General features: G+C 30.6%; 1 protein-coding gene across 1 annotated transcript in view; it reads left to right on the top strand.

Moving 5' to 3' along the window:
- LOC118185053 (uncharacterized) overlaps positions 1 to 16,525 on the top strand; it is an 88,051-nt gene that overhangs the window by 1,726 nt on the left and 69,800 nt on the right. Inside the window, exon 2 of the mRNA XM_085809513.1 lies at positions 15,163 to 15,228. Within this exon, the coding sequence (XP_085665639.1) occupies positions 15,165 to 15,228 (64 nt within the window). The 5' untranslated portion in view covers positions 15,163 to 15,164. The remainder of the gene's footprint in view (positions 1 to 15,162; positions 15,229 to 16,525) is intronic.

Below are 16,525 nucleotides of genomic sequence, written 5' to 3'. Positions count from 1 at the left end.
CTCTTTACAATTGTGTTAAATTTATGGTCATTTGAATTTATTTGGTTGTGATTTTCGTTTGGAAATTTACATTTCATAATTCTATCATTATTTTTAGCATTGTTTGGTATTTTATATTAATTATTTATTTGTTATATAAACTACAGAAAATAAAATGTGGCTTTTAGTAATTGTCCGAAAATTTAGACTAAATTAAAGGCAATTTCCCTTTTAAAAAAGGCAAAGATAAAGTTTTTATACAAATTCTCGTAAATATGTAAGTGAATGTGAAATAATTAAAATTGTAAATCATTTCACTAATTTGCTCGAAAGCTAGGAAGAAATTGAGGAATACTATTCTAATATTTAGCAAGAAAAATGGATAAATTTCATGTTATTAATAAATTTAATACCTTAGTATAATATAAACTAAATCAATCACATTTTCTGGCAGAAAATTTGAGATCTTTAAATCAAGTTGCAGAGAATAGATGACGAATACAAAAAGAGTGTTTTAACTTCTGTTTGATAATTTTAGTGCATGTTGTAAAAAACGCAGCAGAAATCGTTCCAGTAAAATCTCTTAAAAATAAAGAATTAGAAGTAATTGGCTCTTGTCACAAAGTAAAGATCTTCGCTCAAGACAGAAGCTGCTGTAAATGTTCTTTCTGATATTCGAATTTATATTGTTGGTTGAACACAGGTTAAGAAAATCGCATTTTAATTACTGGTCCGCCATACTCAGTCTGCTATAAGCAAAATTTGTCATGTATTTAATTAACACAAACCTTTTATCGGGAAACCTCTAGTACCAGACTAAATTTAAAAATAATGTATTTAGTTTCCTTTATTTAAAAAACGGCTTGCCTTCTGGACTTCTCCAGTTATTTAGAATTCGAAGAAGTTTCAAAGCAGAGTACCGTTCTTAGAAAATTCTTTAGTTTCCCAGCTACTTTAAAAACTTTAGCCTCTACGGTTATCTGAAAACTGTTGTTCACGAAAGAATTTTGTTTTTCACAAGAAATGTGGTATTTTGCAATTTCGCAATGAGATGCAAAGTTTCAGATTTTAATATTTTAAATTACGAAGTTCTAAAGTAAGACATTATCCGTTTGCCTTTCGCATCCCCTCTCCTTTTAGCAGTGAAAATAATTACGTCTTCTTTTGTTTTCCAGTTTAATCCTAGCATGTAACATTCCATGAATTTTCTTAAACTGCGTTTCTGATTCAAATAAATGTACTCTGTCGCTCCATGAACAAGCATTATACTGAAGAGTCAAGAAATCATGGAAACACTACTTAAATAATTAGTTAATTTATTTAGCCAGCTCACCTTGTCTACCTTACAAGTCAGAATACCATAAATATTGATTGACTACTTATTAGTAGTGATAACAGTAATGTACATAAAGGACAACAAAAAACTGTTTTTAAGTTTTGAGATAGGTAAGTATAGAGCATAGGTAACAGGGAACATGTTTTCGATATAAAATTCAGTATTATTGTTGATTTTTGGTTTTCAAGTGAAAACGGGAAGATAAATTTATATAATTTATCTTTATACGGGGTTCTGAGTGGCAAAAGAAATTATCATGAAACCTTTAGCTTTAATTTCAATAATAACCTAAGTTTTATCCTAGCCAGAACTATGCATTACCTAAATATTACGCATTGAATCCAATAAGAAACTGCTTAATGACCTCTCTTAATAATGAAAACATAATTATAGAATGCATATTTATCGACAACTACAAAACTGCAAGGGTAAGTAATTAACTAATCGTTAGTCTAGATATTCACATGAAATGCCTATCGGAGACTTAACAGGTAAGTACTCAAATATTATTTTGCTTTATATTATCGATTCATATGCGCCAATTTGGAACTATTGATAACCAAAATTTGCATCAAAACGAAACGGTAAGCCAAGTAAGCAATGTGAAAAATATTTATTTTGTATGAAATACATAATTATTTTTCTAATAATTAAAAATTTATTTGTTATTTTCTATGACAGCTATTTTAAATTTTGTTACATACAGTAATGTTCAATTAAATGTATCGTTGTTTATAAATGGAACTTGTAGCTTTTATAAGGTGTTGATATGGATGATGGCGAAAGAGAGAGAGAAATTAATTGTCACATTCCGAAAAGGGAAACTTCTAATTTTCATTAATATACAGAACATTTGAGGAATGTAATAGAGCATAGGTAACAGGGAACATGTTTTCGATATAAAATTCAGTATTATTGTTGATGTTTGGTTGTTAAGTGAAACAGGAAGAAGAGATTTATATAATATGACAAAACTGTTATGCAAAAATATAAATTTGATATTACTGCTTTTCTTTCCTTTACACTCATTGTCTCAATTCCCTTTATGAAATAACAATAAGAAACTACACGAGAAACGAGAAAATAGGCAAGGGAATTAAGAGAAGAACTTGACACATTTGAAGAAAAAGAGAAGGAAGAGGAAGTTGGGAATGATGCATCGGTTTAACTTGAAGAATCACTTTGAGGGGTGATCCTTTATCACAGTAGCGAAATGACCATTGAGAGTAGGGCAAAAAGAATAAATTCTTCCACATTTAATTGAAAGGTGTGATCCGAGAAGTATTATATAATAGATAGATAAGTAACTACGTTAACAGGAATGCTGATATTCAGTATACATAGTATACAGTTAAGATTTAATTTTTATATTCTTTGAATTAGTTATATTTTTCTGTTATTTTATTGATGCATTGCGTTCAGAGAAAAGTGCTCTGTGATTAGAAATTTAAATACTATCTTTTAAAACCCTTAATACTAGATTTAAGATAATTACAATATCTCTACATATAATTAAAGAAAGAATCTGTCTGTGTGTGCCTTTCGTTTGCGCTGCACGTAAGCTAATAGACCCAAGGCTACGAAATTTGGTACATAAGTGCATCTAGACAAAAACCAGTGCACCTTGAAGCGAATTTTTCGAAATTCGAATTAGAATTTTTTAAATTTTATGTTTTCTGTTTTATGAATTTTTTAAATTTTATGTTTTTTTCATTTTGAGACATAATGGGCTATAGGAAAGCGAGATTTTACTCTACACACTCCATTTTCACATCGTCATGAAATGTAGGCACTTAGCTATTTTACGAACTTAAAATAAATTTCGTGTTTCAATAAATCGATTAAATACGAATTTATTTAACAAAGGGAGCTTAACACCTTTTCAACGGGATTTTTTTCTAAAAAAGTTTATTTTTAAAAATGTAGAGTTTTTTTTTCTTTGATTTTTGGACACGTTGAACTTTCATCCTTGCGACTGCTTTTACAAAAAGAATTTTGGAAAAATGATAATATTTAGTATTTTTAAAAAATGTTTTAAATGGAACTTCCGAGTACACTTCTCACATCTCACATCTTTAAAAATGTGATTTTGGCAACTATTTTCCTGTCTTATTGTTGTTGATAGATTTTTGATGAAATCGCATCATTTTGAATAGTTTCATTCTTTTAGCAATATGGGTTTGGAACAATTTTTCATCGTATTTCTTATATCACTGTTTTTAAGAGATTGGCATATTTCATTGTCATTTATATATATATATATATATATATATATATATATATATGAAGAAATCGCGTCATTTTGAGACATAATGGGCTATAGGAAAGCGAGATTTTACTCTACACACTCCATTTTCACATCGTCATGAAATGTAGGCACTTAGCTATTTTACGAACTTAAAATAAATTTCGTGTTTCAATAAATCGATTAAATACGAATTTATTTAACAAAGGGAGCTTAACACCTTTTCAACGGGATTTTTTTCTAAAAAAGTTTATTTTTAAAAATGTAGAGTTTATTTTTCTTTGATTTTTGGACACGTTGAACTTTCATCCTTGCGACTGCTTTTACAAAAAGAATTTTGGAAAAATGATAATATTTAGTATTTTTAAAAAATGTTTTAAATGAAACTTCCGAGTACACTTCTCACAGCTCACATCTTTAAAAATGTGATTTTGGCAACTATTTTCCTGTCTTATTGTTGTTGATAGATTTTTGATGAAACCGCATCATTTTGAATAGTTTCATTCTTTTAGAAATATGGGTTTGGAACAATTTTTCATCGTATTTCTTATATCACTGTTTTTAAGAGATTGGCATATTTCATTGTCATTTATATATATATATATATATATATATATCTGACGAAATCGCGTCATTTTGAGACATAATGGGCTATAGGAAAGCGAGATTTTACTCTACACACTCCATTTTCACATCGTCATGAAATGTAGGCACTTAGCTATTTTACGAACTTAAAATAAATTTCGTGTTTCAATAAATCGATTAAATACGAATTTATTTAACAAAGGGAGCTTAACACCTTTTCAACGGGATTTTTTCTAAAAAAGTTTATTTTTAAAAATGTAGAGTTTATTTTTCTTTGATTTTTGGACACGTTGAACTTTCATCCTTGCGACTGCTTTTACAAAAAGAATTTTGGAAAAATGATAATATTTAGTATTTTTAAAAAATGTTTTAAATGAAACTTCCGAGTACACTTCTCACAGCTCACATCTTTAAAAATGTGATTTTGGCAACTATTTTCCTGTCTTATTGTTGTTGATAGATTTTTGATGAAACCGCATCATTTTGAATAGTTTCATTCTTTTAGAAATATGGGTTTGGAACAATTTTTCATCGTATTTCTTATATCACTGCTTTTAAGAGATTGGCATATTTCATTGTCATTTATACATATATAATACATTTTTAAAATTTTACTTTTTCTTTCTTTTTTTTTTTTCTTTTCTTTTTTTTTTTTTTTTTTTGATAAAGTTGTTTTGCAGAGTAAAATTCTGCGCGGAATTTTATGTTTTTTGAGTTGCTTTCATGTTATTTTTTGCTTTTCACTGTTTGTAAGATATTGAAAAGTTTTGCATCATTTTTTTTCTTCAACGGAAAGTTGGTTAATTTTTTATTAGGATAATTAATATTTGTATTAAGGGATATAGCTTATTTCATTGTAATTTTTTTATCTTGAAAATATAAGATAAAATATCCTTAATTATACTTTGCTTTTCAGAATTTTTTGTTTTTTGTATTCTTTTATATTATTTATTGCTCATTTCACTGTTTTTAAGACATTGAAAAGTTTTGAGTGATTTTTTAGGAAACGAATTTCTTAACCTCCATTATACCATTTGAGTTATTAAGATTTTGCAAAAGTTGGTTAATTTATTTATTAGCATAATTAATATTTGTATTAAGGGATATTGCTTATTTCATTGTAATTTTGTTATAAGTAATAACTTTTTTTATGAAGTTGTTCTGCAGTCTAAAATTCTACGCAGTTCTTAAATTTAACGTTTGGTGTTCCCTTCAGCCATTTTTCCGGTACATTTAAATGCCAGACGAAGGCTGGCAGCGAAGCTGCTGGTAGTATATATATTAAACTAATAAGTGTTACGTTTCTTTCAGTAAAACCTGAAAGCTAATATTTCAAAATATGCAATCGGCTAATTACGCCGTTTGATTGGAAAGTAATTTAAAGTTATAAGTATGTAGCCGACTGTAAATTATACAGATATAAATAATTCATTTAACATAATCTGTGTAAAATTATTTCAATCTGAATTTCAATTACATTTAATATAGGTTCAAAAATAGGAATAATCATATGTCTTATAAAATAGGAATAATCATATGTCTTATAAAATAGGAATAATATGTCTTATAAAATAGGAATAATCATTCATTTATGATATGCTAAAGTTTAGTTCTTGTGCTAAAAAGTATTAAATTTTATGGAAGACAGGATAAATGGATTCATAATTCGACAATATGCATAATTTCTTTCAACACAAAGCTTATACATTAAACGATTCTTTTTATTTCATTTGAGTTAGTGCAGTTTATACCGATATTGAGAAGATGAATAAAATGTTAATAACCGTAATTAGTTTTTAGTCGTATAAAGGTAATTTATTTGAGAATCATTTTTCTTCAAAATATTTGAATGCAGATCATCTTGCTCGAAAATAAGATTTAAGAATGCAATGGACAAAGAATTTCAATATTAGAGGTAGCGGAATCGTACAGTAATGCTCTCCCGAAGAAATTCCGTGATGTTTCTGATGCAATCAATCAACTTAGTAGAGAGTAACGAGCATTGATCTTTTAAAGCAGATATAAGCTACCCCCTGGTGCCAGATGGCTGTTTGAGGGCAGTAACATGTTTCGAGAGCCATGTTGAATTGGATTTAGGTCGAGGGATTGAGTTGATCAGCTCATATGCGCAATGGTCTCGTCTTATTGCTATTTTTCCATTCAATAGGAACTGACGTTATCGTTTTGTAACTTGAATGCTTCACCTGTTATATCTTCATATAGGTGTATTTAAAGGTTCAGGATATCCTTTCTCTACTTTTGAGCATTTTTCTGTAGTTGTGACTTGTGAGCTTTATTTTAAACATCCACGAACTTCCCTCATTGACAATTCCTTTGATGGACAGTCTACTACAGGTCTCAGAACAATTTTGCAAGCAATATCTGAGTTTGTAGGTAAAAAGGTTAGGTTATTTAATTACGGGAAAGCCTCGAGGGCTATGTGCCTAAGGGGAGTGATGCCTTCGTGAAGGACTTTCTAAGGGAAACTGGCTCGTATACACGTTGCACATGGGGAAAACCGCGAAAACACCCATGCAGCCAGCCCGTTCGCGAGTGGGTAAAAAGGAAAGAGCTCTAGTGGCTTTCAATCCAGTTTATATGTTTGCACAATTCCCAAGTAACCACTCGTGACGTGATTTGAAGAGTGCAAAAATTACTGGCTGCCACCATGTCGCTTTTTCGAGCAGTTATTCCTGCGTAGCTATCTTGCATAATGGTCGTAAGTCTAAGCCTTCGTTACCCGTCTCTGCGCTTAAAAACTGATTCCACGTTTCCTGGAAACACCAAGGGCTACTACCCATTGCACAACATCTGACATACTTTGGCTTACTAGCAAGCCTGTACGTCTCTACTACAAGTAATTACGCTAATGAAGTCTGTTATAAAGTGGCTTTCCTTGATTTGTTTATTTTGATTTATTAATTACCCACTTTGAAAGATTTTTCCTTCCCATTGCCAAACGAAAAACAATCCAGGCTAATATTCATACTGTAGAGACATTAGGATTTTTGGAAGCAGGCAAGATGAAAAATTAGCAATCGCCTTCGCCGGGAATCGAACCACGGGCCTCTGAAATACCGGCTCAGCGTGAAGAACCACTATATCACGAAGGCACGCTAGAAAAGTGGGAGAAAAATCTTACAATACGACATGCTGATTCGTTAAATGAGTCTTTGTGGCAAAAATATGCTTCAAATAAAGAAAATCACATAAAACCTTCTTTATCGGGCAGGGATACTGAATTTGTTTATTGATTTTTCTAAGTTCACATTGTATCAATGAACATACGTAGCGCCAGCCTGCATGCAAATTGCTTGCCATGGGAAATGGCTATATTTGATATCATTAGCAGATTCTCTGTATCTGCTGCTTATACTGAAACAGCATTAATCTCAAGTTTTTGAAAGCAAAGTAAAATAGATAAATCAACATTTATAAATCAATCAACATTTATACTTATAAAACGAAACTTTGCACTTCGCAAAAGTTTAAAGAAAATGTGGAAGATAATTTTTTCTTTGGACAAAACTAAAACTAACACAGTGATATAAAAAAATATTACATACTACTTGCAAGATAAGTACATAAATGTAATTTACTTTCCCTAACTAAGCAATATAAAGTAGCACTTACGAAATTTATCGGCAAGAAAATTTTCAGTTTTCCCTTTTTCTGTTATCATTTACAGTTGCATTTTATTCATTATATAGAGCTACTTCGCTGCAACAGTAATTAAATCAAATTTATCGTTTTCACTGTCAGGTGCTTGACTCTCAGCTCTCACAGCATTCGAAACAGTAAAAGTTTCATCTTATTTATACAATAGCCGCTTATATTTTCACAAGCTAAGACAGTAACAAGTATTTAATTGAAAGACCCTCGATTGATTGCTTCCATATTAAGGAATGGAAATGAAAAAAAAAAGTTTTTTTTTTTTTTTTTTTTTTTTTTTTTTTTCAATAGAAAGAAAATATTATTCAGTTACTAATATAGAGTCTAATTTCAATGAAAAAGATCTATATTCGGTATCTTTTTTAGAGACAAATTCTCGAAGATTAAAAAGTTTTACTTAGTTTATGTTAAAACATTAAAAAATAAAGTTTTCACATAAGAAGAGAACCCTGTAAAAGTAAACTAATAAGCGAAGAAACATTTTTACATCAACAAATTACAACTGTCCTTTAAACAGTAAGCTTAATTAAAATTCAGGTCTTTGTTGCAAACCAAAAATTTTTAATGACAAAGATTTCAAGTTAAAAATTTATTTATGACATCGCATCTGAAGAAATGCAAAAGTATAAAAGTCGAAATCACAAAATATACTAAGAGGTGAACTGTTTCTTAGTTATTCTCAGAATATATATAAAATTTGCATGCTATGTTATTTATAACATACAAAGTTTAAATATGTAGTATATATGAATGCACTAAATTACAGTGATATGTTTAGTGCATTGTAGAGACATGCGGTATTTTTTGGAAGCAGGAGCCATGAAAGATGTGCAACGCCTTCGCCGGGAATCGAACCGCGTATCTCTGGAATACGCGCCCAGCATGCAGACCACTACACCACTAAGGCACGCTAAGAAGGCGGAAGAAATACCTTATAGCATTACATTATTTAATTATTGATTTACTAAACGCATTAATCTCAATGAAAGATTCTGTATTTTTCTGGCTAAATGTACGTGTAATATTTAAAACAATTTTGAACCAATTTAAAAATCAGTTCTTTTAATATATGAAATTATTATTATGTGAAATATTAGGAAATTTTATTCATTATTCAGTAAATCTAGTTTCAATGGATTTTTCTATGAAAATAAGAAATGGCAAATGCAAAATATTTTTGCATCAAGGAATAAAAGTAGCTAAAGCAAATTCAAATATTTATGCGTTACATCAATTGGCTATAAACGCATGTGGCTTCTAGAAATTTGAAGGAAATAGTTTATATTTACTAAAACCTGTAGGGTATTCATAATTATGTCAGACGTATTCGTAGGAAAAATTTCTTGCAAAGTTAATTTACCCGAAAAAAGTTAAGTATTGAGAGGAGTGTATCTATCTAGTAAAGTACAGAGGGAATGAATGAAAATTGAAATCTAGTGAATTTTGCAAGCTGAACAATATTCTTACTGCGAAAATTATTTGTGATGCGAGACGACGCTAGTGTTGTCATTTAAAGAATCTCTGAGATCGTTGACATGTAAACTATCCCGAAGTCAATGAACAGAACGTGAAGAGATCGTAATACATGTTTTTCTATTTTTTGTGCTTAGACAAGATTTTTTTTCATGCGATATGCAGATAAATGATGCGTCATAATCTAAAACTGCTTAGAAGTTTCTTTCGTATATCATTGCCATCGGCTACTGAGTGTTTTTTATTGCCAACTTCTGGATAAAAACTAAATGCCCTTATAGATGAGAAGCAGGCAGCTGTCAGAAAATAAGGGGATATGGTACATGGACCCGCGATCGTAAATTCTGGGGAGATTCTTCAGCAATCATGTTGTGTTTCACCCCATTTTTAATACCATCACGTGCGCCTAAAATTGTTATAATTACCTACTTGATATAATCAACGCTTCTTAAAGTAACATATTGATGAGTGCAAAATAATTTTTCGGTTTAATTTTTTAATTTGTTTATTTGCTACTTCCAATTTATAAATTCCTTTTGTCGAATGATTTTAACGCGTGGGATATGGAGTAAACATGCATTATTTAACTCAAATTTCAAATAAAAGAAGACTAATCTTTAGAAGACATTTTCTTCAGGGAATTGGATTAATTATATCGTAGGATCATTAGGCTATATCGATGTCAGTAAACCGATGAAATCCGCACTTTCCCTCATTGGGATTCGAACTCCGGACCTTCCGAATACGCGTCGAGCGTGCTTTCAGTTACACTACGAAGGCATACGGTAAAGTAGAGAGAATACCTTATATACTCCCCCTTTTAAAAGGTTAGGAGACCCAGTCGCCAAATCCTGGTGGTGACAAATCATCGTTTTTTGTTCAGAAGCCACTTGTACAGTCCCCTCCCTCTTTTTTTTTTTTTAATTTTTTTCGAAGCAAGGAAATCGAAGAAATTCGAACTCTGGACCTCTCGAATACGCGTCGAGAGTACTTCCAGTTATATCGCGGAGGCATGCGAGAAGGTTAGGTTAGGTTATTTAATTATCGCAGAGCCTCGAGGGCTATCTGCCCTAAGAGGAGGGATGCCTTCGTGGAGGACTTTTTAAGGGAAACTGGCTCGTATACACGTTACACATGGGGAAAGCCATGAAAACACCCATGTAGCCAGGCCGTTCGCAGGATTCGAACCTCAGATCGAACTACCAGTGTTCAGCAACTTTACCGCTCGGCCGCTGGTGGGCCATGCGAAAAGGAGGGAGAAAATACCGTAAACATTTAAATGAGTAAAACATTCTGGAAGCTTGTTGACTTCTTGTTACACATAATAAACAATTATTAGACTGCAAAATATTAAAAAGTAAATCTAACTTTATTCTCTTTAATGCGCGATATTATTCAAGAATGTTATTGCTGATTTAAAACATAAGAGTATTTTTGCATTTAAGAAAAATTATTCATTTTAAAGAATCCTTAGAAATCATCGAAGACAGGGACTTGAATAATTTTTAACTGTAAAACTGCACGAAACCTGAACGCATATTAGTTAGTGTGAAAAGCTCATAAAAGGAAAAAATAATTATAAACTGTCAAACGGTGAAAGCATTCAATAAACAAGTACATCAAAAAAACTGCCATTTAGAAATTAGGAGTCAGGTGTTTATTTTATTTAACCAGTTATTTTATTATTTTGGCTTTTTTAAATATTTGCTTTAGTCAACTTCCATCAGAGTGTAAATTAGTTTAAAATTAAATTAGCATAAATATGCGTTTAAATTAGTATAAATATGCGTCGAGTTTCGAAATGTATATCAGAAAAAGTTTGGCAACAGTGCACTGGTAGCAATTACTCATATTGGCAGAGTTTTGTTTGTCGCGATTTCTTTGCGAGAACTTAGTCTATTTGATGCCGAGGCTCGGCTTTGCTCATACTACAGTATGAGCAATACTACAGTATGAGCTATAATGCATTCGATTTAACTTGTAGTAGAGTTACTTCTACCCACTGGCTAGTTCAGTTGTGTTTCTGTTGATTTTCAGTTTGTATAACCGTCAAGGTGTTAATAAATATTTTTATTTAAGGTTATTTTATTTTATTTAGTATTTGTATTTACTTTGGGTTGTACCACTTGTAGCTAAGAAGTTGCTTCGAACAAAAAATAGTAAGGTAGATTTTTACGATAACATAAGTACTTAATATTCAGATTATTAGTACATTCAGATTATTAGTGTAACCTTGCTATAAAAAAAGGCCGTATTGTTCAAGAAGACTCCGTGTAAGCAAATTATTTGATGATAAACTTTAGAATGATTATTTAAATTTATATGTTGTCTTTCAAAACTAGCAACGAACACATGATTTCGTGTGCTTTGTATCAATTAGCAAACTTAACATCTCAAATTCGATGGAAGTTAAGCAACAATTTTTTAATCATATCTTATTTCTTCATATTTTAAATAACTGTTCCTTGAAAAATATATAGATATTAGATTTTAATATCTAAAAATTATATTTAGATAACAAAAACAACTTTTGTCTAGGCCCACCAGCGGTGGAGCGGTAAAGTCGCTGAACACTGGTAGTTCGGTCCGAGGTTCGAATCCCGCGAACGGGCTGGCTGCGTGGGCGTTTTCGTGGTTTTACCCATGTGTAACGTGTATACGAGCCAGTTTCCCTTAGAAAGTCCTCCACGAAGGCATCCCTCCCCTTAGGCAGATAGCCCTCGAGGTTTTGCCATAATTATACACACACACACAAATTTTGCCTTAATATTCCAAGTACAGCGTAGGTAAATGAATCATTGTACGGACATCATTATATCATATATCATGTATCATCTTAATCAAATTTTGAGAGAACATGAGAAACGAAAAATATCTGTTTGACTGTTTATCTTCATTAAACTCTGGAGCGACTACACGAGAAACAAAAACATTCCGTTTCCATTAAGCTGTGAACATGGATATTGAAAACCTATGTGAGATGTTTTATCATCTTTCTCAATGATTTATCGAAGCATGACTGCTCTTTGAATCATTACATCGTATTTTTAACAAATGAGCGAAGCAATTTTAACTTGATACAGTTAGGGAAAGAGAGAAAATTTAAAAAAGGAAGAAAAATCACATCCATTTATTTTATTTGATAAATGATCTTCTCTAGTTTGTGTGAGATTTTTATTAATTAAACAACTTAACATTGACTAAATAAAAGACAGCAATAAAATGTGAGAAAAGTCATGAAGAATTGGAATCAATTTCTAATACTCTGATATTTCACTAATAACCTCAGGTAGTTAAAATACATTTGAAGAAACGGAGAAAGGTATTAATTAATCAATTAATAAAGAAGAAAATTATTAAATATCTTTCACAAGTTCAGGAAGAAAAGTCACATCCGTTTTATTTGGCTGATGATCTTCTCCAGTGTGAGGGTTTCTATTAATTAAAGGACTTAACATCGAATAAATAAAAGACTAAACGATGAAATAAGTCAGAAAGGCCATGAAGAATTAGGTTCAGTTTCTAATATTCTGATATTATACTAATAATCTCAGGACAATAAGCTATACAAATGGTTTAACCATTTGAGGGAAAGAAGAAAGATATTATTAAATGAATCAATGCAGAAGAAAATTAAGGAATTTAATATCTTTTTCAATTAGCAAGTCATTAAATAAATTATTAAATCGTGTATGGCTCAGTATATTGGATTATGGCAATGCATTCGAGGACTCTCTGCCTAAGGGGAGGGATGCCTTCGTGGAGGACTTTCTAGGGAAAATAAGTTCGTATACAAGTTACACATGGGAAAAATTACAAAAAAAAGGAGATGTGTAGGTGTACTATTTTAATGAAATGCACAGGCATTAAGTTATTATAGAAAAATTAGACGGTTAGTTTTTATTATTTGTCTATATACATAATGATCAATCACTGTATTTAAAAACGTGTTTCCTTTGCTACAATATTTTTTTATGTTTCTTGCATATTTCATACTGCTGAGTTCAAACATGACTTATTTTGTGCTATTAGAACCAATTTTAAGGGAATGAAAGAAGTAGATTAGCCTATGCCAGAAAATTGTTTTTAGAATTCCCGCATTTTTTACATATAGCTTTAACAAGCGGTATAAAAAGGCTAAATGTTGTTCTAAACCGAGGCAAATAAATTTTTCTGTTGCTCGCTAAGTCTTCCTGTGATATACATTTCACAAAAGTCGTAATATTTTCAAGTAGAGGGAATCTTCTTTTGATGTTTCCCCTTGCTTATCTATCCAATTTGCATAAAATATATTTTGTAGCATCATTTGCAGTCTTTTGTTTTAAAAATGCACAGCATTTATATGGAGATCAAAACTTCCACTGAATATATTAGTCCAAGATTTGAAGTACACAAATATATTATTAGTCTGTTTTATTTTTACAGAAAAAATTATAGGAATAATGTAAAATTCATTGACGTTAGATGGCAAAATTCTCTTTAAATATATTTTGAAAATATATATTAAATGAGTCGATGAGAAGTGTCGAGGTTATGAGAAGTTTTCTAGGTCATGAGACAGCCTGTCGAGTTTTCATGATGGTCATGAAAACTCGACCATCATGAAAAAATAATTTAGCTGCCAGCTACTAAATATTCGTTGCATTCGAATTAATCGTTAAGTTCTTTAACTTAGCTGAGAAATATTTTTTATTTCTATTTATTCCTAAACTGAAGTATAGCCAGGAATATTATCTAACCCCACTGAAAGATTTTGACGACTCAAAAGATGACAGTTGGCTTCGTACAAGCTACTGTTGAATTCAGCAATTTCAGGGAGGTCCACAAATGAAATTTTGTTTGAGATATTTATAAAATATGTTACCTCATTACAACAAAAATAAAAACAAAATGAGTAAGAACAAGAATACAACGATGACTAATGCTTTTGGATTTAGTTTTTATTTTAGTTTTTCACCATAAAATGCAGCCTCTCACGATTTTATTTCCTAAAGAACGTTTCTTTTTTCTTGAATTCTTTTCCCGAACCTGTTATCGCTTATATAACTCATCGCTTATTCTTCTAACCAATAAGTAAATAACCCTTTTTATTTTACTCGAATGTCGTCGATCAATTTGATTGATGACGAAGAATTGTTATATTATTCTCTTAGAATAATTCTCTTCCAAGTAAAATATATTAAAATGAAATGCAGGCTACTAAACAAATCCAGGCATTTGCTATTAGTATGTAACTTAATAGCAACTGAACTTTTATTTGATTTTCAAATTAAGGTTTTGAATTATTTCTTGCATTATTATTCGCAAAATTCTCTGTTACATTCTAATAAATAAATTAAGGTATTTTGGTATGAATCATTTTGAAGACGAAAGTGCTATTAAATTAAAACTGATATGAAACACAAAATGTATTTTGAAGCATTTCGCACTGTACTACTCGCGATAAAAAATGGGCGTGCTAAACCTTTATGGTACGTGCTACTTTAGAACATGCTAAACATTCACATGATTTTAATTTGTATGCTAAACATTCACATGATTTTAATTTACATGCTAAACATTCACATGATTTTAATTTACATGCTAAATCTTCACAAGCTTTATCTTAAATTTTATATGATGTGTTAGCAAATTCGTAATACATATGAAACATTAAAATGATATTCAGCCAAAAGTAATTAAAAGTGACATAATAATGCAATTAAGCAGCATTTTTCTGAATATGTAAGATCCTTTTTTAACGACTGAGCTTAAAGCTTATCATTAGATATAAATGGGATACCTTGATAAATAGAAATTGTTTAGAATTATATTCTTGAATCATAATTTTATAAACTAAGATTTTGAAAGTTAATATTTTTCTGCTTTACAGATATGTCCTGTTACAGAGTGAGCGTCATCTTCCTTTTCATCCTTTGGATAAAGCTAACAGTTTCAGGTAAGCTGTTACAATTATCATAACATGTTCTATCAAACAATTAATTTATAAAAACTAAAGTAGGGAATTATTTTTCTGTCAAGTAAGATTTGATTTGTTGTTAGTTTAATTGTAAGAGGTAGAGTAAAAAATCCAAAAAAGTTACGATTCAATTCATTTTTTTATTATCATTGCATACAAGAGTTTTAAATTACTTTGTTGAGCCAACTATAAGATTATGCTTTATTTTCTTTCTTAAAATACTCTTTAAAACATATAATTTGTTTATATGCACAGCATAGCAATTAAAAATGGTATAAGATGGTTATTCTCTTATCCCTTAATTTGAAATGTATTTACTTATCTTTTACTTGAAATTATTTATCGCATTCCTTCGCGCATAGGGTTAGCCTGTCCAGTTAGCAAGTGGTTTGAATGCAGACATGGTCTGAATCCAGGTTTGAAACTAAGCAAGAGCACGTTTGATTTTTCATGCATCCCTTACCGAAAAACCTAATATTCTTTACAACCTCAACGTGAGACCAAGAGTGCCTAACCCTCAAGCTTTCAAAAAGCGGCCAATATCTATGATTACAGTAGCGGCCAATATCTATAATCTAGAAGTATAGGAAAGTGAACGTAGACTGTGATTAATTTTAAAGTGAAAAATGGCTAGATAATTTGGAGCTACAACCTATGCAACACACAGAAAATTACTTTCTAAGTGCACTATTATAAGTTTTACTAACTTACTGAAAGCTTCAATGCTTCACGAACTTTTCAACTTCATGATGCCTCTTCTTGAAAGGATGTATATTTTCGAACAACATTTTATGTTTTTAGATGTAAAAATATATATATATAAAAGTAAAACCGAACATCTTGAATGCATTCTTAGCAAGAGCTGATGTCTATAATACTAGACATAAATATTGGTACACAAAAAAAAAACAGGTACAATGCTCATATTAAAAATGATACATTTATATTGCTTTGCTATCATTTTGATCAAAATATGAGCGTATTATCAGATAATATGTTTAGAATATTGACAGTTCTGGTGTGATACGTTAGATTTCAAATGGAATGAACTCAAAATTATGTTATAGCAAATGAAATAACTATATAAAAATTAGGATAATAAATAATTGCCTTAGAAAAATACAAAACTACAATAGAAAATAGCTTTAGATGCGCTAAAATAAATTTCTTTCACAGCTACAACAATACAACAATACAATTTCACAGCAGTAGCTACAACAATCACAGTACATATGGAGTCGAAGGAGAGCACTATGATATGACTTCGGAAACTGCA

This window comes from Stegodyphus dumicola, chromosome X2, assembly GCF_044657685.1.
Source record: "Stegodyphus dumicola isolate Sdum_Otavi_A_Nest chromosome X2, ASM4465768v1".
In the NCBI taxonomy this organism is placed as follows: Eukaryota; Metazoa; Arthropoda; class Arachnida; order Araneae; family Eresidae; genus Stegodyphus; species Stegodyphus dumicola.
Note: the sequence above shows the minus strand (reverse complement) of the source record. Positions and strands in the feature narration are given on the sequence as shown.